General features: G+C 33.3%; 2 protein-coding genes across 2 annotated transcripts in view; one reads left to right on the top strand and one right to left on the bottom strand.

Moving 5' to 3' along the window:
* LOC111516268 (uncharacterized) overlaps positions 1-1,492 on the bottom strand; it is a 104,452-nt gene extending 102,960 nt beyond the window's left edge. The window contains exon 1 of the mRNA XM_074172161.1: positions 1,105-1,492. Coding sequence (XP_074028262.1) covers positions 1,105-1,338 — 234 coding nt within the window. The 5' untranslated portion in view covers positions 1,339-1,492. The remainder of the gene's footprint in view (positions 1-1,104) is intronic.
* Positions 1,493-2,385: 893 nt separating this feature from the next.
* On the top strand, positions 2,386-23,425 carry LOC111507910 (uncharacterized). Its single transcript, XM_074172160.1, has 11 exons — positions 2,386-5,367; positions 7,403-7,552; positions 7,625-7,876; positions 10,277-10,385; positions 10,460-10,630; positions 14,888-15,095; positions 17,499-17,734; positions 21,026-21,300; positions 21,351-21,572; positions 21,693-21,909; positions 23,010-23,425. Exons 1-11 carry the CDS (start codon positions 2,555-2,557, stop codon positions 23,178-23,180), a joined length of 4,824 nt encoding a protein of 1,607 aa, XP_074028261.1. The 5' UTR covers positions 2,386-2,554; the 3' UTR covers positions 23,181-23,425.
* The last annotated feature ends 1,107 nt before the right edge of the window (positions 23,426-24,532 follow it).

Below are 24,532 nucleotides of genomic sequence, written 5' to 3'. Positions count from 1 at the left end.
AATTATCTTTCTCAACTCCAAATAATTATTGTTCAATCTCGGAAAAATTCTCGACATTAAATTAAAGAAAAATTAATGAATGACGACAGTGCAGAATCACATATCTAACGCTGAAATTATTCGTTATGAGCTTAATCGCCTGAAAAAGCTTTTGTATAGGGAAACACGTATAAAACCCTTTGGTCAAAATCTCACAATAAATGTTTTCTTTAATGCGATAATGAATGGTAAAGATCGGACTTTTATTGTCTAATAAACCAGTGTTGAAGGACCGAAATAATCCGATGGTTTCGGAAAAATTAATAAATGAACCATAAAAGATTATTGTGGGATGCAGTGGAAACAATAATACCTAATGAAAGTCTAAACAAATTTTATTGACACCAAGTAAATGCAATATATGAAGAATACACAAATTACAATAATAAAAACTGTTTCTGTTTTTAGCACCTAACTTTTGTTTTTATATCGTTTTTAATATGAATCCATCTGCCATTTACGTTTTTTCAACTATGATGATTAATTGATATCTGAACATTGTTTAGTTTTTGTAACATACAAATTACAATATTTCAGAAAACACATTTTCGTGTGTTTGAATTCAATCTTCAAAAATGAACCTAAATATTTTGTATAAAACTATAAAAAAAATATTGTGCTTCATTTAATTTAAAACAAGTGTTTGTTTATATTTGTCACTATTTTTAAACTTCTCCTTCCCAACCTAGGTAAATAGTTTTAACATTCTATTGTGTTTTATACTGACAATATTTAATACCCACCTATGGTTTTTATTTCCAATTAGATACAAAAAAATGAAAATTTATACCTATGAATATTTTTGATACACGTATTCATTTTCACACATATTTTTAAGGACAAAACACAAGCACGACAGGAAAATCCTTAAGGCGTTCTCAGAGCGGTTCCTGTGTGGAAGTAGCAATTTACATTTCAACACATTAATAAATAATCCATCCATTCATTTGGAATATAACGAAAAAAAAAAATTAGGGACGAATTTAAATGAGAAAATTGTATCAAAACATTTAAAACAGTTATACACTATTTCACCACAACATCGAAGGGTGGTTTGATACTGACCTTTCTCAATCTGACAATATCTGATCCTTGAAAGTCGGGGGTAAAAGGTCGGCTGGGAGCCAACTGTTTTTTTAAATGTCCACCTTCGTCTTTATTCTCTGACTTCAGCTGCTTATAATCCAGAGATTTCGGCTCTTTACCATGTGAGTTGACTTCGATAGACCGGGCAAAACAACTTTTATAACTTGGGTTTTCATATTCACCACCCAAATCGAATTGTACTTTATCACTCATGTTTGTGAATTTGTTTTACAAAAAATGAAATTAACACTATCCAATGTTCAATATTCATCTAACACGAACACGAATACGTTTTAAAATTAAATACATGACATGCATGTAACCACATGCTACACCTGGACCACTACTGATTTCAAAAAGTCTTTTGAAGCGTTTTGAAACGCGCCAATGAACAATCCTAAGTGCGCATGACCAGAAGTATGTAAAGTGTGCTGTAGTTATTTAGCAAATAGAAAATTTGAGTTACCATTTTTCGGTTTACTTTTTATATGGATATGCATAGTTTTTTCAAATAGTGGTTATTCTTTATTCTTTATACCTAATGAAGGAAACTGGTATTTTGACTTATTTATTTTCTTGAAACGATTGACATCTAGTGTACGATAGAAGTAATAATTAATTTCGTTTCAGCCTCGTTAACAATAGGGATTTTTTTTATCGATGATGGCGTTAGTGTGTACGACCATAGCATAGTCAACTTTATTCTATGGCACAGTGTAAAATATATGGCATAGTATAAACTATAGGTATTATTTTCATACTATGACCATAGTATAAAGATGTACAACGAATAGTGATGTAAAACGGTAAACAGCTGGCGTGAAATATGCTTTGTTTCGCCCCAGCTGTTTACCGTTTACAAAGTCTTAAGGCTAACTTGGGTTTGGCATTTTTACCACCACTTGGGCATTTCATGCATATACTCACACATATAATATTATAATTTCTATTGTGTGGACGATTCTAGAATCAAAATATGGGAAATTCAAGAAAACTGAAATCATGTCAAAAATTAAAGAGGCGCCGTTAAAATGTCCTCAGAAAGAGTTCAATCTTTCGTCATAAATAATCGTGTGAAATATAATAGCTTTGCTTTTGTGATCGATGACATTCATTTTGACTTGATTTTGATATTTCAATCATAATATTTTGGTTAACCGGTTCAAATTTATAGTATATCTGTCCTTCATTTGTAACTACATAAAAAAGGACACAAAATCATTGAATGTGCACCAGTATTACCAACGGAAAATGGTATTTGTTTGGTTAGGGTTTTGACATTTTTGGATTTTGACAAGTGTATACATTCTAATTCAAATTCAAATAACTTGTTTTTTATTTTGTAATGTATAAAATATGTTTGGATTGTTATATGTATTAGAAATAATTTTGGGCACCTAGCCCAACCTGTTAGTTTCACTTTCTAACAATGCTGAAATCTGAGAATGACTCTGAAGTGGAAGGTATTCTCACTGCAGGCTTGGAAAAATCACCGAGTACAAATGATAAACCGCTGTCTCCCATTTTGATTTCTAGTAATTTGAACCGAAAGTTTTTATTGGGAAAAAGGGCAACCCATAAAAAGGTAAGAAGAAAATTGACTGATAAATTTGAAGACTCCCTTTCAAATCCAACATCAAATAGAGAGAAATCTGATCCACTGTTACAAGAGTTCAGTGAAGAAAGTTTCACCCTGAGCCAAAGTGAGGATCTAATAAGTTGTCTCAATAGATTGGAAGAGATTGAAAAAAATAGGGACCAAGTTTATAAACTCATTGTCAATAACTCCAAGGAGTTTTGCTTCAAGAAGCCCATTTCACCAGCACCAAATAAAATAAAAAGAATTAAAAGTCATGTCGTTTCAAGTATTAACGAAAACCAGTCCGACCTTATTGAAAATGAAAGTATGTTTAATGTTACACAGATTCCTAATGACAAAACAAAATGTTCTGGTTTCCAAACAGCCACAGGCAAACAGTTGTATGTTCCAGAACATGTTATAAAAAAACATGAGAAACTTTTTGAAGACATACTTATTCCAAGTCAACAAGCTGATGATACTCGTAAAAATAAATACAACTTTCTTTCTAAGGCCACATCTAATGTGTCTATAAAAAATGACTGTGAACAAAGTATGTTCAAGAACAATATGAAACATTTTGGGATTTCAAGTAAAACTGACTTCGAACTTGAAACCGATAGTCTCCATCAAAATATCAGTGATGTAGAGGAGGCTTTTTCTTTCACACAACAAATTTGTGACTCTGAAATCAGCAATTCTCAGATGATATCGGCTGTGGATAATGTCCTTGGTGAAATTAACTCATCAAATGGAAATTTGGAATTTAGAGGTTTCAGTTCTAAGGAAATTCTCGAGTCTAGTACTATTCATCAACAGATTTTACATATTCACAAAGACAAAATAAATAAAATGGGCAAGTCAAATAGTGAAAGTGTTTTCAAGGTATCTGGGAAGCATAAAATTTATTTTACAGATTCACCGCCAAAAAAAAGATTGAAGCATGAAATGATTTCCAAAGTTGTTGCAGAACAACAAAATCTAGGGGTGAAGGATAATGTTTTATCGTCCTATATTAGCTCTGGAGGTTTTGTGAGTGCATCTGGAAAGTCTTTGGTGGTATCATCGGGCTCTTTGAAAAGAGCAAAACATATTTTTGATCAAGTAGAATCAGAAATGATCAACGACAAGACACTTATATCTCACGAAGGTAGTGCATATCTAAAGGATTCTATCGCTGATCAATCAATTTCAAAGAAAGATGAATGCCACAGTGATTCCTTAGGAGTAAAAAAGAATTTGCCAAGTGGTTCTTTGAACTTGCCTCCAGAAAAGAGGGTAAAGCAAGAAATGGTCCCTGAAGTTACGTCAAAACAACAAAATCCGAAGATGACTGAGATTATGTCATCTTTCCCAGCAAACTTTTCCTGTAACAACTCTGGAGGCTTCTCAAGTGCTTCCGGAAAATCTTTGGTGGCATCATCACAGTCTCTGAAGAAAGCAAAACGATTTTTTGATCAAATAGAATTGGAAGTTATCAGTGATAAGAGCTTGAAATCTTGCCATGAAAATGACTGTTTTAAAAGTTCTATAACTGATCAATACAACAATGTTCATACAGAAGTGAAAGAAAATCTACCAAATAATATAGAGTTTAGAGTGTCAGCTGAAGAAAATACTGTTTCTGAAAATGGTGATAAGTTGAAAATAGCATTAAATACTTTAAGTAATACTAAATCGAAGGCATTATATAGTGTTAAGGATAAACTGAAATTTTTTGATAAAATGTTAGAAAACGATGACATTAATTTTATTCCAACATCCAGTGCATCTGAAAATAAGTTCAAAATGTCTGGTAGATTTATGAAGGGAAGCCAAAGTGATTTTACTGCTATTGATAATGGTTCTTCAAGGAACAACATCCAGGAAGTAGAATTTCCAAAAATAACAGCACAAACAGATGCAAAAAATAAACTGAAACTGTTAGATGAAGCAATAAAAATGGCTGAAACTAAATACGGTACTAGAGCTGAAGATTCAAATTATTCCCCTCTGTCGTTTAGTAGAAATGCTGTAGACTTTGCTGGAGGTTCCAGCAGTGTTAGCAGGAACACAGTTAGGGCATCTGGGTCTGTTGTACAAGCATCAAATATGAATTTTGAGAAAACGAAGGCTAATAATACTCCGGTGAGGTCAAACCTAAACATGAATAACTCCTTTGGGAGCAACAGGCAAGTAAACAAGAGAAAATTAGGTGTAGCTTCTTGTAAACAAATACCAATATCAGAAACAAAATTGAACAGAGCCAAAAAACTATTTCATGAAGAATTTTTGGATGTGTCGCCAATAAAGCCAGAACAACAATATAATGTCCAGGTGTCGACCCCTCTCAGACCAAAAATACAGAATATTATTCAAACGTCAACCCCTCTGAGAAATAGTTTTTGCTCTACACCTGTTAAAAACAGCAATCTGGGGTCTATTGGTTTCAATACTGTTTCTGAAAATTCAGTTGTAGAAGCAACAGAGGAGAAATCGGATGGACTGTTCCTTGACGATAAACTACTTGTAACTTTTGATGAAACTAATAGGGGATGTTGTTCAGACATTGAAGATGATTTAGAGGCTGAACGTAAACGTTTAGAGAGGAGGTTGAAGATAATCACTGAAAGGAAAGAGGCAGTTTTGAGGTCAAAAGAGAGGAAACCAGATGACTATAGAAAGTAAGTTGAATTTGAAACAATGTTGTTATTTTTAAGGAAAGCAATATTAATATCACAATTGGGATATTAGTTTTACTCACATCTGTGGAAAAGTTTTGGCAATTAATAATAATAGTAATAATATCGTTTATTGTGCATAAAAATACATTCAAACGTGAAAGGAAAAGGGTTAGCCAAAGGCTATCTTCCACGCTTCCTAAAAATTATACAGTGAGTGTAAGAAAATAATTATAATAATACTTATTTATTATCATAACAATGATAGAGAAGAGAAAAAAAATAATAGATCATATAGTTGCTAATAACTCTTGAATTTTAAATTAGCACTGAGCAATTGATGAATATTATGATTTAAAAGGGGTAAAATTTCATTCAGATAAGAAGGGGCTATATAAGAAAAACATCCTAGAAATTTAGAAGTATGGTGCCTAAGTATGTTGAATGAGTGTGTATGTCAGCATGCCTGCTTAATAAACTATATAAATAACTAGGTGTTTTAGTTTGAAGCAACTTAAACAAAAAAAAATTATCAAATATTGGACTCTGTACCTCACATTCAGCTCCTTAATTTTTAACAAAAATAGTGTGACATGTTCACCATATTATTGTATATTATTGTATACAGCATACGAATCGCCAAGCATTTTGTATACATTGTAACTTCTGCTTGTTATATTGCGGCAAAAAATTGTAATACACCGAACAACAATACTCGATATGGGGATAAATAAGAGTTTTAACTAACCTGAGTTTCATTTCTTCTGATAACTGATACTTGAATTTGTATTGCAATTTGAGTTTGAAGAATGATACTTTGAAAATGTTTGTCACATGTTCATGGAAAGACAAAGAGCTATCTATGGTTACGCCAAGATTATTAGCACTGTCTACCCAGACAATGTCTGCGTTATTGAGAGTGAGCCTAAAGTTACACTGAGTTTCTACTATTTGTCTTTGAAACCCTATCCATAAGGCCAACGTTTTATTTGGATTGATTTTCAGTCCATGATTCTCCGAGTATAGGAATGTTTTGTGCAAATCTATGTTTATATTAGCCACCCAAATTTCTGTATCTGTGTTATGAGAAGACAAATATATTTGTATATTATCTGCGTATAGATGTACTTGACAATGTGATAAGAAAGTGGGGTAATCAAATATAAACACTGAAAACATCAAGGGTCCTAAAATACTTCCCTGCGGTACACCTGAGATTGTTTTTTTAGGGATGGCCATGAGTAATCATCCAGTTTGACCCTCTGTGATCGGCCTGTGAGATAGCTGGTCATCCTTTTAAGAGAAATATTGAATCCTTGAGCTTGCTGATGAGTAAATCGAAATTAACTAAATCGAAAGCTCTACTTTGATCAAGCACTATTAAAATGGTGACTTTTGATTGATCTCTAAATCTCGCAAGATCGTTTATTACTTTCAAGAGGGCAGTCTGTGTTTTGTGTTTTTTGCGGAACCTAGACTGCTCGTACAGGAGTATTCGATTTTCCTCAAGAAAAGCTCTTACTTGACGGGAAACATTTTTCTCGAATATTTTAGAAAATGAGGGTAAAATGCGTAGGTCACTGAACGTGATAGGTGCATTCTTTTTCGGAATTGGAATTATATTGGCAACCTTCCAAACATCTGGAAAAATACCCTGTCTGAAGGACTCGTTGAATTCAAATATTCCATTTGAAGTTTTTCAGATTTTTCAATGTTTCCATCTTTTTCCAGTTTCAAAAAATTATTAGTACTACTGTTCATTCATACGAATGGTTTTTCTGAAACCATTTTATAAAATTTATTATGAGCACAAGAAAGAGTGGTTCAACGACTTGTAAAAGAGTGTTGCCTCGGAAAAATTCTCAATTTTTTCAAGTAGAACTTCGCTTTCAAGAGGGCCAACCACCAAGGACTTCAACTGCAGAGTTCGAAGAAAAAATGCTCGATATTTCATCGCCCTGCTTATCTTGAACACACTGTATATTTTGATCGAATTCATGTTGAAAAATTGATTCACTTGGTACTTCATTTGTTTCAGACCTCGACCTGGAGTTTTATATCTGGCCAAAAGAAAACAAAATAAGGTTCCTCTAACTTCTTTTGTGGATGGTAGAAAACCTGGTGAAACTTGTAATTATGATCTATCGTGTATTTCACCCCAAAATGCAGAAAAAATCAATTTCAAGGAGTGAGTACTTTTTTCAAAAAGATTAGTTTGTAAATATTTTCAGCCTTCATACTTGCTAAATGATCTTCTCAGGTCTGCTTCGATATTAAATACTGAAGATGGTGCTACTGTTATACCTAATTCGAAAAATTTCATTGGTCTGTCCGAAATTGAATATGCGTTTAGGACTATGCCAGGCGTAGAAGAACGTCTGATTCCAAAAGGCTGGATCAGGAATCATTACAAATGGGTGGTTTGGAAGTTGGCCAGTTATGAGAGAATGTTTCCTTTGCAGTTTAATCATTCTCTAGGTGTTGAACATGTAATTCAGCAGCTAAAATACAGGTTTGTATTAGTTTGATTTTTGAATTGAGGATGTCAATGATTTCGATCACTAAGTGATCGAAACACGTGTCAAACAAAAAGAAGATGTCAATGAAGTCGTTTTTGGAAAAGCAGCTATGTAGTACCTACTTTCGAAACTGGCGCAAAAGAAAACATTGAAAATTATAAACCTATAGGTATGATCTCAGTGATTCCCAAACTTTTTGTTACGGGTGTTACTAACACCCATACTTACTTGGCATTGTGAGGATTTAGTCATTAATCAGCAACATGGTTTCACAGCTGGGGGATCTACAATTACCAACCTCCTAGCAGATCAAAATGAAATAATCAAAAGTTGCAAATCAGGCCTACAAATTGATGCAATCTTTTCTGATTTGAGTAAAGCGTTTGATCGTGTTAATCATAATTCATTGGTACAGAAATTGGTTTTTTTAGGTTTTCCCAAGTTTATTACTCACTGGATAGGCGATTATCTCAACAACAGGTCACAGGTAGTCAAAATCAAAAACTTTGAATCAGAACGAATCTTGGTACCTTCTGGAGTGCCACAGGGCTCTCATTTGGGCTTACATTACTGTAAATTCTTGCTGTTTGCTGATGACCTGAAGCTATAGCTTTGAGAATGGCCTCAGCCTGAATAAAAAAAAACCAATTATGTCCGGTTCTTGCCAAAAAACATGAATCCAAATTATGACCTATACTTAACCTTATCTGGTAATTCTATACAATCCATGGAAACCATCAAGTTCTTAGGTGTTACTTTGGATAGTAAGCTAACATGGGAAGCACACATAAATACTGTATGTTCGAAACTAAGCACTACATGCTATATAATAAAAAATCTGCGAGATACTGTATCAGCAGACATCTATGTTATTTTGGGATGGTACAGTCTACTCTACAATATGGCGTGATCTTCTGGGGGTCGTCTTGTCACTTTGAAAGGGCATTTGTATCTCAAAAAAGGATAATAAGAACGATTTGTCATGCTCATCCAACCACAACATGTAAACCTTTATTCAAGAATCTCCAAATACTAACCCTTCCATGTTTATATATTCTTGAACTGATTATGTACATAAAACGTAACCAAAATGAACTAATGAGGAATGAAGACACTCATATGTATAATACTAGGAAAAAAGAAAAACTTCGACAACCCTATTCAAGGTTATCAGTCTGTGAAAATTCACCGAAGCATATTGGTATCAAGTGTTTCAATAAAATAAGAGATTTGATAGATGTGAATCTGAATGACATTCTATTCAAAAATAAATTGAAAAACTTTCTTCTTGAAAAAGTATTTTATAATGTTGAAGACTTTTTTTCTGGTTTGTTTGCGATTAACAACTTATTTGTAGATTACCTTCTTTTCTTTCTTGACTAGTCTGATAAGTGTTATGTATGTGTATGTATAATGCCTTGTATAACCTTTGATTGATGAATAAATTCTATTATTATTTTTATTATTATAATTACCTATCGAAAGTATTGACGATTGTCATAAGATACAGGATGATATCAGTTCTATATAAGATTGATCGGAAAACATATGTTTGGTCTGAAAACACGTTTCTCTCTCTCACTATCCGAAACACACCTACCTCGAGTCGGGTGTTCCACAAGGTTCCGATCAGATGTCATGAAAATTGCAAAAAGTTTAGCTCCATGGGAAAATACATGGGATTTTTCGCCATAACCCGCCTTGTTCATCTACTGATTTGAATTTCCCGCTGTACGCGCGGTAGCTTCCGATTGGTCGACTGTATGACGGCAAAAGTGAAGGAGTGGGAAAGAGACACGTGTGATGTAGTCGTTCCCATTCGCCAACGTCTCTCTCTCTGAAACACTTACCAACGACGAGACACGTGTGACCTTGAAGTGGGCAAGAGACACGTGCGATCTTGAAGTTGGCAAGAGACACGTGTGACCTTGAAGTGGGCTTCGAAGGTCGTAAAATCGCCAGAATGAAGCGCCATAAGAAAATACAATGGATTTTGCGCTGTAATTGTGACATTATTGCAATTTTACTGATTACTCTCGAAAAACAGTGTAGCAACAGAACAGAATTTAATAGATAACCCGCAAGGATGATGATTTCAAGTTTATATCATTTACATTTTATATATTTACGTTGTTTTCTGAGAATGGTTCTCTGTATGGTTTCCGACAGTGAAGAAGATTTAATGATTTGGTTCACAATTTTGAATAAGCAAATGAGAGTTGCAAGTGGTTAATAAAGACAACGAATAAAACCGACTCAGGGGTTTTTTAGAGTACTATACTCAATTGGTTGATAGCTTGGGCAGCTCTTATTATATGTGATGTATTTTTGTTTCTACTTGATATACTCCGCTCCTTGAATAAATAGGGTATTCTCACCAAAACGTTTCACAGGTATGATCGTGAAATCGACAAAGCAGAAAGACCAGCGCTCAGAAAAATATTTGAAAAGGACGACGCGCCCCAAAAACGAATGGTTGTTTGTGTTTCTGATATAAAACAGGTGAATTTCAAATGCATTCATATGACATTTACATGCATTAATATCAAAGAGAATTATTGTGTTAAGTATTGTAGGTAGATTCGAATAAGTTCGAACTGGAACTCACAGACGGGTGGTATGGAATACGAACTGTAGTAGATGATCCTCTGTGCTATCAAATTTTGAAGAAGAAGATACAGATAGGAACGAAATTGATTACGTGTGGAGCAGAGCTAATGAACTGTGATGGATGTTCCCCACTAGAAGTAAGCACTTTATTATTTTATGTGGGGGAATCGGCCGATACTGGATGAAAATTTTTAACGTATTCAAGAAACAGTATTCACTAAACAGTGTTTTGCTATACAATAGCTTATTCAGGCATGTCTGTATGCTGTCTGTTCAAAAATTGAGGTGAATTTTCGTTTTTCTCAAAAAATATTCATTTATACATCAATTTCTATTTTGTCCTCGTCAAAGTAGTCCCCCTCAAATATAAAACACTCTGCCAGCGTTTTTACCAATCCTCCAAGCAGTTCTTATATGCACTGTTTGGTATATCCTTGAGCTCTGTACGATTCAGTTTTATCTACTGTCGTCGCAAAACGCCGTCCTTTCATGAGTCTCTACAATCTTGAGAACAGAAAAAAGTTACCCAATCACTTTCGAATGTAGTTTTAATAATCGGACCTTACATTCTGCTATTGAAACCATTCTACATTCTAGGTGTGATCCTAGACTCCACACTTAGCTATAAATCACACATTTCTGCTGTAATTCAAAAATCTAAAGATGCTTGGCTTTATAAAGAGAACGACTCAAGATTTGGAACCTTTGGTGTAGTAACGAATATTACTGGAGTATTTTCCCAACACCAAACCGTTATTTTTAACACCTCGACACGTGTTTCGATCACCAAGTGATCATCTTCAAAGAGAAAGATTAAAAAATTAATCGAGGTGTTTAAAATAACGATTTGGTGTTGGAAAAATCCCTAGTAATATTCCCCTCATTACGTTACACAAAAAGTGAAACTTGAGGCCGTACAGCAAAATTTCCTGCGATATATTGCCTTCAAGATGCTTATATACTATGACTATACTGCATTGGAATGCATTTTGAACTTACCTTCTCTTGAGGCTCGCAGAAAACATAGAGATTTAATACTTCTATTCAAAATTATCAATGGACTGAGTATCAGTCCCGAGATTCTATCCAAAATATCTTTACATGTCACCAGTCGTTCAACTAGACAGGTGACATGCTTTATTTCTAGAATACTTCGATTGGCTAACTCTTTGAATAACCTTCAAATCTTTAATATATCAGTTTCCCGCTTTAACAACCTTATTTTTCTCTCAGCCATCAAATATTCTCTGCTTGTTTTGTTGTATTGTGTCTAGTGTTACTCGCCTGTAAGAATTATATTGGTTCATATTGTTATACATTTTAATCTACTTGTTATCTTACTTTGGAATCGTATTATTCTTATAATTTACTTTTGATCCACTTTATTGCATCAAGTACTATATAGCACTGTACTCCTTATATCTGAATTGGGCTTGCCCGTGTATATATATAAATTACACCCACAATATATCATATACATCATATTATTTACAGTTGAAAATAAAATAATTATATATCTGACATATACATATTAAACACACAATATAACAATAATTTAACAGTTACAATCATTCGGGAATACCTTGCAACTCTAGTAACATTTGTCTAGTAAGAGTTTTTTTAATGCTCCTTTAGAATAACTTGTCTGTTTTAATTTGTGTAATAGCTGACGGCAGCGCATTGTAAATGCTGACTGCAATATATAGTGGTGATTCTTTTAATTTTGAGGTTTTGTGTCTAGGCACCTTTAATAAATTTCCATTACGCATTGGATAGGATATTCATGACATGATGAGGTTTTTTCAAGCAGTGACTCGTTTTTCTGGCGTAGTTCACACATGAACAACATAAAAAAAATAAAAAATCTCTTTTTTTTTGCACGTACACACCCGAAGAAGCACGAAGACATACCCGATAAAGTTATTGTATAGCTTTGACTATAGACCATGGAGATTCATCTTGATATAGATAGATAGATCTTTATTTGCTCCGGTTACATATAATGTACATATATAAACTCCAAGGAGTATGGAACATGTTAGTAATAAAATAGCAAATCAAAGCTTTACATACATAATCAATATTATCACACAAGTAGTTTTAAGACAAAAAAAATATAAAATCAGGCATATATAAATAACATTCATATAGTTAGCATACTGTCATTTAAGAATTCATGCAAGCTATAAGGTTTTTCTACGAGGTAGTTCTTCAAACGACATTTCATTGTTGAAGTTGGAAGATTTCTTAGAGTGACTGGAAGTGTATTGTAAATGTTTATAATGCTATATTTGACATTTCTCTGTATGTATGTATAGTTGCATTTCTCATTTCTAAGATCATTCTTTGTTCTGGTGTTGTATACGTGATCCTTTTCACAGTTAATGAAAAGTTCTGGTTTATTTTCTGTCACAAATACTACTGCTTCATATATATAGAGATTTATGAAAGTTAAAATTTTGCTCCTAATAAAAGCTCTCTGCAGCTATCGTTTTTCCCATCTTATAGATATACCTGACACATTTTTTTTTGTAGTATGAGTATCCTAGAGATGTCAACAGAGTTTCCCCAGAATATAATTCTAATTTCATATGTTTGTATTTTGATTATTATATTCAAAGGTATTCGACTCTGGCAAAGATCTATTTGCGAAATGAATTATTTGAGTTTTGTCAATAATAAGTAGTAGGTGATTTGCTGTGAGGAAATTGTTTAATACATCTAGCACATTTGTTGTCTTTGTCATGACCAACTGAGCGTTCTATTCTTTTACGATGACCGATATATCATCAGCATATAATACAATATGTTCATTAACTACATTTGCTATTTCATTTGTGTACAGTATATATAATAATGGGCCTAGGATGGATCCCTGTGGCACTCCTTTCTTTATCCCAATTTATTCTGATTTAATTATCCCTGTTTTCCCCCCATTTTCAATCAAATGTTGGGTTCTGTTGGTCAAATAGGATTTGATTAAGTCCAAAGATGTGCTTTTGATTCTATATTCATCAAATTTCTTGCATAAAATTTCATGGCTGACACTGTCAAATTCTTTTGACACGTCAATACACAAAGTTACAGTACAATCATCTTTGTTCAGTAGCTTGACATATTGTTTGTATGGTTGATTTCCCTTTACGGAATCCATTTCGTTCTTTTGCTAACAACAAATTATCATTTGAAAACTTAAGTGAACGTTTGTTCATGAGCTTTTTAAAAATTTTACTGGGATTTGGCAATAATGATATGGGTCTGTGGTTACTTTCTTCATCTCTGTTTCCTTTTTTAAATATAGCTTTAATAGATGCCACTTTCAATTTTTCTGGAAATACTGCTTGTGAGAAACATGAATTTATAATATCATACATTGTCGTTAGTGTTGTGGTAAAATATTTTATTCATACTCGAAAATATCTGTCAGTTAAAGAGACTTTTGAAGAGAATTATAATCATAATAATCAAGTCTTAGACAATAATTAAAATCGATATTTTTTATACATTCTATCCTCTACTGAATGGGGAATGTTCCTCAATTTGGGTTATTACAGCAAATGCAAGTTTGATCAAAATAAAGTTGAGTTTATTTTATGAGTTTTTCAAATTCACTTCGAAAAGTATTCAAATTGATGTTTCAAATGTTGGGTTTTAACTTTTAAAGGGATTTGTTTCTAATTCACATATTGGCAACAGCGCCTATATCAAGTTGCAATAATTTATACGTACCTAGATATTCTACTTTTAAAAAGGAAAATTATCTTTATAAATCAACAATTAAGGCAAAATATAAATTATAGTTCAATACAACTTCTACAAGCCACATAAACAACAGTTGTTTTGTTATTTATTCATATAGAAGAAGATAGGTTAGGTGCACAAAATGTCATATGTCACAGAATGTCTCGGAACTCGTAACATAAGTAAACAGAACAGCACGCCTCTGAAATATGTCATCTTTGTTTGTCTCATACAGGTAACAGATTCATTGTCCTTTATTAGCTATAACCGATGTTGCCAAATGGTGAAATAGAAACGAATCCCTTTAAATGTTGAATGCATTATTTCATTCCTCTTTTCTAAGTATTTAATTAATTTTTTAAAGAAAAAGGTTGAAATGATATGTTTAAAATGCGTTGTTTAAGAGCTCTTTTATGAAAACTACTTGATTTTCGTCAGGAGGAACATTCCCCATTGCAAAGGAGTTAATTGAAGTGTTGTTGATGTAAATTTGTAATTCAATCGTTCCTGTTTTTTGCCTATTTTCTTCTGAAGAACCTAAAAAAATTATCGTAGTTCCTTTCGTAAGGACCAAATATTCATACTGATATCAATAAATAGTGCTTCATTTCTATTTAGACAAATTTTGGATAGAATTACAAATTATTTTTTAGGCAACGGACCTGACTTACTTGAAAATAAATTTCAATTGTACTAGAAGATCTATTTGGAGCACTCGTTTGGGATATCAACGGTTTCCCGGTCCATTTCCCATACCAATTAATTCTGTACATCCACTAGGAGGAACTATCGGAGCCATACAGATCAGTATTGCACGAGTTTATCCTGTGAAGTATTTGGAAAAATTGGGTTGTCAATCAGGTATAAAAATTGTACTTTGGTCCATATTAGAAAAAATATACACCCGATTTGGAAGTAAACAACTTTGGAACACTTTCTCAAAGACGTTCCTCCAGAAGAAATTTACATTCATTGGTCATAAACTTTCGCAATAGTTTTGTTATGGTGTTAATCCGGTCAATCTAGACATTAGAAGGTACATAAATTTACAACGAAACGGTAAGTTTTATCATGAAATAACCTCAGATAAAAATCCTTTCCAAAAATGTATCAATACTTTCTTTCTTAGAGCCACCGTTTCTGAGATACGACGAGTCAAAAAGTTGTAATCGTCATTATATGCACACGTTTCCACGCCAAGTGTACTTAGCGCGTTTTTTTAACGTGGTTTCCCCAGTAGGCCTAAAATAAAATATATCAGGGTGGGTTGGAAATTATAAAAGCGATTAAAATTTAAAAAATGTAAAAATTTATTCATCTGATTCATAACCTTCAAATACTTCTTCTTGTCGTTCTTCTTTTTGGTCTTCTTCTTCTTCTTCTTGATCTTCTTCTTCTTCTTCTTCTTGATGTTCATCCTGGGTGTAGGTAAACTGCGTCAAGAGTGATGTATCGCATGTTTCCTCGTTAATATCAAATGAATCCTCCTCTATTGGTGATTCAGCATTAGAACATGACTGGCCTTGACAATGTGTACATGCCAGAGAACACAACAGTCCAACTTTTTCACAACCACATTTAGCGCTGCATCCCTTTTTACAGTTGCAAAAAATTGTGTTCAGCAGTTTTTCCGGCGCAGGTGGGAGTAAAGTCTGAATAATGCATTGTCAGCCAACTTCCAACCCCAGTCTTTTGGGTCTAGCTGATAACCAAGCCACACTTGAACTTGGTAATATACCCGGAAAAGATGTTGATGAGCAGCAACTGAAGTTGGAGGAAGACAAGCTAATTGTACCTGTTTCTTATTTTTTGGTGCTTTTTACGAAACATGCATATCGATACTTATCTAAGCAGGTGTTTTTTTTTCGGAGCTTTGTACATAGAAAGAAGAAACTGAATCCCGTTGGTGATAATTTCTTGTTGAGTCGAATTACTTTTTTTGAAAACTTCAGCACATTGGACTAAATCTTGTTTTCCAAACATCTTGAAGACTGTTGCTTTACCCTTCCTGTAAAATGCAGACGTCGTATCACAGCCAGTTATTGCGTGTAAAAATAGTACATGATTTTGACTCTTTGCAAAAGTAGATGAATTTTTGACGAATATATTTCGGTTTGACTTTGAGCTTTTCCTGGCTTTAGAAAGAAAATAGTTTTTTCAGGTGGAGTTCGAGCAGTAAGAAGTATGAGTAAGTCTACATCTTCACCAACAACAATAGTTGTATTTGTCAAATTAAATTGCTCTATAGCTGGTTCAATAATCAGTACGTCGGCATCGTTATTAGCCTGTTTAACCAATATATTTTCGCCAATAAACTTATCCTTCAACATTGAAATGAACCGAGATTACCGATTACAACTTTTACAACTTTCTGACTCGTCAGATCTCAGAAACGGTGGCTCTAAGAAAAAAAGTATCGATACATTTTTTTGTAGAGAATTTTATGATCTACAATTTTTATCTGAGGTTATTTTATGATAAAACTTACCGTTTTCCTGAAAATAGCGAATAACCAATTTTTTTCGAGATTTTTCACCTTTGACCTCGAATAAATTTTTTTTCAGGCATCGCAATCATTCGGAATTTTAAAATATTATTTTTAATTATGTTTTGAACAATTACACGCATTTGCTCCTTGTTATAAATTTATGAACCTTCACTCTTATTTTCTAGTCTAATTTGACCGGACTATGTTGATTATATCGGATGAAGTAATCAATATAGCAACTCATATTTGATTTTATGTTGCTGCAGGCCTTTCAAATGAAAATAGAAAAACAGACATCACATTATTTTCTCAATAAGTCTCAATTATTTTTGATATTGTGTTTCATCTATGGACTAAAAATAAAAAAGCATTTCAAATCAGTCTCAAATGTTTTTGAAGATGTGTTTTCTGTTAATTGATTTTTTGTTCATATATTTGAAACTGTTCTCTAGGAGCTGTTCAAGTATTACGTAAGCATATTTATTACAATTATTTGCCCCCCCTCATCCCCCTTGTCAGCATAAGTAAGCAAAGCTTTTACCCCCTTCCCATGCTTACGTAAACATTGTTATATGAATTTTTCATTTTTGAAACATAGACAATGTGTGGATTGCAATATGCTGCTGACCTAATAACCTTTTAGACTCCTCTGCCCACCATGTCATCAATAATAAGCAAAGCAAAGACCCCCCGCTTACGTAATACTTGTACGGCACCCTACTTGTTGAGAATTTTATTTCATCGGGAAAAACAATGTATTACTTCATTTTGATCAGTATGGCGAAATAAGAAGGCAGAAGAAAGAAGGGCTCAGGAATGGGAGATGGAGAGATGCAGAAAAATGGATGAAATTGAAAGTGGTTTGATGAAAGAACTCTACAATGACTTCAACCAAGTTTCTTCAAGTTCTAAAAAAGAAAATGCCGTTGCTAGTTTGGATCTTGGCAAGATCAATTGTCCAGAAGTATTATTGAACATTTTGGAGAATAGTAATGATCCTGAGAGCTTACAGGTGAAGTTTCTGGTTGTTTATTATGATCTTGTAGTTATTGATGTTGAATTCAACAAGCACCCCAACCAGCAAAATTGTTTTATAATTTCATGTGCTGCAACAGTTTTATTTTGTCGGTATTTTATAATTTCCTCCAAAATGCTAATTGATTATATCATACGAGCCGTGAACATAATAAAATTGTAAGCAATAAACGTGTTTTATAAATTTGTCATAGACACGTTTATGAAATAAAATCAAAAATCCGTTATAAAATGACAGAAATGTTTTCACAAATAACTCATAAAACATATTTTTCTATAAAAGTAAATCGTTTTGTTACAGTTTTATAGCACTTATCTGTGACGTTTTTATGCTCTTTATAAAACTATTTCAAGATTATTTTATAACTGCTTCTTCTAGCTTTAATGAAATCGTTTAATTGGAATATTTTCAAACACATTTTTGTTTTTATTACCATATTGTCACTTTAATGATAATTTTCCAACTATTTTATAGTATGGTATATTTATTACTATTTCAGAACAATAAAATAACTATTATAAAATCAAATTGCTTCTGCTGATATATATTTGCTGTCACCAAGAATAAAATACAGAAGTACCAGTTGATATTGATTTTGGAGGTCGTGTAATGAAGTATAATTTGTCAGCTTTATTTGACTAGCGTCCCAATAACTATATACCTAATAACGTGTAATATTGCTCATTAAAGAAAAATAAGAGAAGAAGAAATTACTCCTTGCGCCTTTAAGAAAACATTTTGAACACTTTTTTATTTTATTGTTGTCGTTTTAGGGTGCATTATATTTCATAAAGCTCACTTGAAAGTACTAAAAAACTGTTATAAAATTTTATTTAAATTATTTTATAAGATTCTTTACGAATAGTGTTAGAAAAATTTTATAGTAACTGCCAAAATGTTTATAAAACTGTTTTGTGAAAGGCCTTACAAAATATTAATAAAGACTATAATGTTTTATAAAACGGTGCCAATTTCCTATTTTTATAGTTGTTTTATAAACACATTGAAAACATTTCTGGGAGAAATACAGTTTTATAATTTGTTTTTCCAAAACCTTTTCACAACCATTATAAAATATAAAATTGCTAGTTGGGACTCCTGACGAAAAAGTCCAATTAGCCAGTAATTTGTCGTTTATTCAATTTTGCCTAACAAAGAGATAATATAGATTTCAAAAATGCAAAAGAAAGTTTTCTGAAATATGGAACGTTCAAAAAAAGCGAAGTATTAGGTTGTTTCAAAACTTCTGTCCGTTTTTATGAGTACACTTCAAACTTTATTATCTCAGTGAATGGTCACATTTAATCGAAATAAGCGCCATTTGAATCAATGCACTGTTGCCAACGTAACACAAGTTTTCTTATTAGTCAGTGGGCTATGCTTGAAGTCTGGCAGTAAGCAAATCTAGAGCAATGAACTTTAAACGTTCAAGCCAGTCTCGGATATACCTACACAGTAGGTAGGACGCCTATCAGAAAACAACTACTCCCCTGGCTAAAACCACGAAGGGCGTTGGATTATATCCGACAGACGCCTGTTGGATATAATCCAACGCCCTTCGTGGTATCAGCCAGGGGAGTAGTTGTTTTCTGATAGTCGTCAGTCCATTCAACCTACTGTGTAGGTATATTCGAGACTGGCTTGAACGTTGAAAGTTCATTTCTTTAGATTAGTAACAAAAGTTGATTAACTCCGTCAGCATAAAAATTGTTTGCTCGGGATTCGATGAAGTTGAAGGCCGTTTTTGCCTGGTACTGATTGGCAAAGGTTTTACCTGTGAGAAAGTTATTGAAGTGCTTGAAAAGGTGGTAGTCGATTTGCGACAGGTCTGGGGAATATGGTGGGTGGGGCATAACTTCAACGTTCAATCAGTTTCATTTTCAGACGTGCGGACGGGTGTTGTCGTGGAGCAAGACGCGACTATCGTCAAACTTATACCAGTCCGTTTCGTATTTGATCAATGCGTAATAATGACCAGATTCAAAGTCAGAACCACAGTGAACAATGACTGCATGACGAATTGAATACTGTATTTATAATATATTTTGTCACGGACAAGCTGTATATACTTATGGCTTCTGTGATAGCTTGTTTATTTTTGATTTCGCTGTATGTAATTTGCATCCATTTATACGAAAATAAACATCATTATTTTTTTATCACACGCTTGATATTAGCTTGTAACTCCCAAGCTTGGGATCTGTATTGACAGAATTATCGACATTATTATTGCTTGATCTATTCGCGGGCAGATGGCGCTGTACGCAACTCCTTGATATTTCTTGATCTATTCACGGGCAGATGGCGCTGTACATAACCTCCTTGATAGGTTGTTCAAAAGAAAAACATAAAAAAAGGATTTGACGATAGTCGTGTCACGAAGTGTTCTGGCGATGCATTGAATCTATTGGAGCCTCTGGAGACACCCTACATTTTGTTTTATAAGAGAAAAGACATTGGTAGACAAGATCTTCAGATGATGTGGTGCTGCAGGTTTTTCCGGTTTTCCTGCAGCTGAAAAAGCAAATGCAATGAAGCCGCCCCGGAGCGCCAATTAATTTTTATTGTTGTTTTTATTTTTATCGTTGTTTTAATAAATTTAATTTCAAAATCTAATTAGATTATTTGAAAGCAAACCAGAATATGGATTTCAACAATGAAAACTTTATCGTAAAATGTACACCTAAAAAATTCAGTTACTTAAATATTTCAAAAAATCGAAAAATAAGAAATGAGGTGCTTGATATTACATATGTAGTTTGAAAAACTAATAAACACGCTTTTATAGCATATGAAACTAAAGAGTAAAACTATAAATATAGTTAAAAAAACTAAAAAACACTCTTTTAAAGAAAATCGAACTGAAAAGTAAAAATAAATATAGTTTAAAAAAAATAAAAAACACGCTTTTAAAGAACATCGAACTAAAAACAATGACGATCGAAAAATACTATTATTATTGTGAAAAAAGCGTGGGATCTTCGTGCTATATTTTTTGTATATCAAGCGCACGTCGCTTTTATCACAAATTACTAGTATTTTTCAATCGTTATTGTTTCAAGTTAATTTTAAAAGAAATTAACTTTTCAATTCGATGTTCTTCAAAAGCGTGCTTTTTATTTATTTTTTTTAATTTATTTTTTTCATCACTACTTACGTATTGGAGTTTTTCTTCAGTAACTTTTTGAAGCGAGAATATCAGATTGTCTTTCGTTATGACGAATTTTCGTTGATGTGGAACATACTTTGAGTTTTATAACTTTTTAGGAGAAGCTCTCTTCAACCCAGAAGACAGCTATCATGGAATATAAAAGAAATTTATTTCAACAAAAACAGCAAGAAATCTCGAGTAGAATGAAGCAAAATGCAGAGAAGTTGAAAGTGGCGACAAGAGATGTTGTACCTCTTTTCAAAATGCTTGTCGTTGACATCAACGGCAGTCCTACTAGAGCCTTCAGTTTCACAATTTGGCGTCCTTCAGAATCCCATTTCCAAATTTTAAGGGAGGGGACATCAATGATCGCTTATAACGTACTACCAAAGTAAACTAGTTTTATTGTTTTTTCACCTTTTTTATAATATACGATTGTAGAATGAATGGAGATTTGAGTTCCAGCTCGAAAACCATGTTCAAACCTGAATCCCCCAGAGAACCGATGAGCGAAATATTCAAAAGGAAAGTTATCGAGATAACTGAACTTTCGGCCTCGAAATTTTCAGTAAATTTCAGCGAATTCGATACTGTTGGGCTTGTGGTACAAATTAAAATCGATGTGAAATATCAGGAAGCGTGGCTGGCTGACTTCTCCGGAAGGTGAGGACAAAATATTTCGAGTATTCTATGAAATACATTTTTGTGTGCGTCGAGACAATGTTTCTTGCTGTTTTCCAGGCATTTTAACAATCCACAAGCATTGAATTTATTTTATTGTAGGCTACTTTTGATTCAGATATATGAGGGCCCAACCACATGTTTGTTGTTGGATAACGTGAAAAGAGGACAAGCCGTAACTGTATGTAACTTGAGATTTCGTAATTTGACAGATGATGTTTCTCAAGCCATTGGAAACCACTTTACTGTATTTTCGTCATATTCCCAGCATAAACATTTACAGGAATATTTGGAAGATTTCAAAAAGACTATGCCGAAGGTAAGAATTACAATAATTGTAGAGTAGTTTCAAATACCAGACGCTTAATATTTCACTGTATGAATTTTTTAAGCTGAATATCGTTATATATTCAAAATTATATATGTATTACTTTTGGATGACTTCTATAATACAGGCTCTCAAATTTGTATGGAGATATGCATATAGCAGGGATTGGAAAAAATAAAATACCTACACCTACTTTTTGATAACACAATTACAATCTACTGCCCCTGTCAATGTGTTATTTATTTTTTTTTTTATTTTGTTATTTGTCTTTATCAACATTACACATACACTACACCTACTTTTTTTTTAATGATGCAACTAATTTTCCTTTATTTTCAGTATTTCAATATTAAATTTTACAAAAGCTTTATATCTTATATATATATATATATATATATATATATATATATATATATATATATATATCCCATTTCATATATATATATCCCATTTCAATTTATTGTCAACATGAACACCAAGGTACTTCATTTGCACAGTTTGTTTTATTTGCGTATTTTTTATAGAAATATTTGATGTAATATCTTTTTTTTTTTTATGAAACGTAATAAATGCAGTTTTATTTGGGTTAACTGAGAGAAATCATTTTTCAAAAAGTTTCACATCATCATTAATTGTATTTTCTAAAATAGTTGGGTTTTTATTTACAAATAAAAGTACTGTATCGTCTGCATATATTGTATACTTACATGTTAATTTAATTTGACAAATATTTTGTATATATAATAAGTACAGAATTGGACCCAAAACTGAGCCTTGAGGAACGCCTTTATTTATTAAATGTATGTCGCAAGTCACTTCATTTATTTTAGTGCAAATAGTTCTTTTAGTAAAATATGAGGTTGAAAGATCATTTACCCTGCCTCTAATTCCCATTGATTCTAAATTTTATGTACAACACAGTCAAAACCCTTTTTTTGTGTCCTTCATCAAGATTATCCTGAATAAAATCAACTACTTCCATAACTGCCATTTGTGTGCCACTTTTTTCTTGAAAGCCAAATCGATTTGGGTCAAATTTATAAGTTTTATTCATAAAATCATATTTATTCTTAAACTCATCCTTTTTTTAGGGCTGTGATGAGTTACTTGAAGACTGTGATAATAAAATAGAGAAGTTCAGATGTAAAAGTAAATTGCCTTCTGGTAATTTGGATGAAAGTGATGAAGATACCTTAATATCGTCTCGAATTACAAGTACAGACTTAGCTTTATCCCTTATGGATATAGACAAACTCATATGAAGTCGTTTTGCAGACCAATACAAATGTGTTTGTTTTCCTTCGAAAACAGTATTTTTATGTTTATATATTTGGCTAAGACCAAAAAGTGTTGAATTTACGATTCATGTAGTTACTGTTCTCAATACAATTAATGTTTTGTATATCCTTTATTCTTTGTGTTCCTAAATTATGTTGTACTACCTTCAAAATGTTTGAAAAAATAGAGAACCAAAATAAATTATTGAGAAATGTTTTATTTTACGTGAGCAGGGATCATAATTACAAACCAAATGAACCTTCTAAAAACAATTCGAAAGGCAATGATCAAAGCCATCACTATCAACAGTTCGCATTTACTTTCAATATCCTCCGGTGCTTTTGAGACTAACGATCAAGGCTTCCGCGCCAACGACCTGAGTTCAGTTCTCCAACGGAAACTTTTTTATGACGTCATGACAGGATTGTGGCGGACGACAGGGTGCATCTCAGCTTGCCAGACAAGGCAAACAGAATTTCAAATCTCCCGCCTGGGTAGCCACGATGCAAAAGCGAGCGCTCTGGTTAACTGGCGGGCTGGGTGACAGTTTGAGGACACTACCTGACAATTTGGTACACTCTGATTGACTGTCTCACCGCTTAGCTAGCTGGATGACAGTTTGAGGTCACCCCGTGACATTTTGGTGCACTCTGGTTGGCTGGGTGGTCTGTCTGTCTTGTCAGGCGAACTGAAACACAACTTGACTGGTTTGGTGACGTCACTGCTTGAATTGAGGGTACTCCTACTCCAATTTTTCGTCACAGTCTGCCTGCATTGAGGGTACTCCTACTCCAATTTTTCGTCATTACCCTGGATTGTCACCAGCTTTGCCTTTCTCTCTCTGCATATTCTGTCGAGTTCGAGCAAGTCCTCGACTTAGCTAGAGCTCCTCTGATCCCCGCTGTTTGAACCGGCGGTTGAAGCCTCGAGGCCGGACGATCGATTTCCCGTACTACTAGAAATTACACATTGAAAGGTAAGACCTCGTTAATTCTTACATCGAAACGTTTTGACTTCTGAGGGTTGACGTTTTCAAAGATGCGACAGCTGGTTGACGGAAAAACAGATTTTTACAGATTTGTTAGTTTCACTTTGTAAAAATGTCAAAGTTTTTATGGTGGCTGCATCCCGAATAGAAATGCGATAAGTAATGCCGTTGTGACTTTATTAGAATAAAATATATGTTTTTCATAATTTTGAGAGGAATTCAGTTCGTCATTCCTAAATGCCGATGAGGGTAATAATTCTCGTTGTTTTATCTTGACTAGCCCAATAAGGTTTTTTGTCCACAACAAGCTCTTTTCCCAATCACCAGAAATGCAATACCTACTCTGCT

The sequence above is a fragment of the Leptinotarsa decemlineata genome, unplaced genomic scaffold (assembly GCF_025532065.1).
Source record: "Leptinotarsa decemlineata unplaced genomic scaffold, Ldec_3_MD MMD2_tig00000035_RagTag_RagTag, whole genome shotgun sequence".
In the NCBI taxonomy this organism is placed as follows: domain Eukaryota; kingdom Metazoa; phylum Arthropoda; class Insecta; order Coleoptera; family Chrysomelidae; genus Leptinotarsa; species Leptinotarsa decemlineata.
Note: the sequence above shows the minus strand (reverse complement) of the source record. Positions and strands in the feature narration are given on the sequence as shown.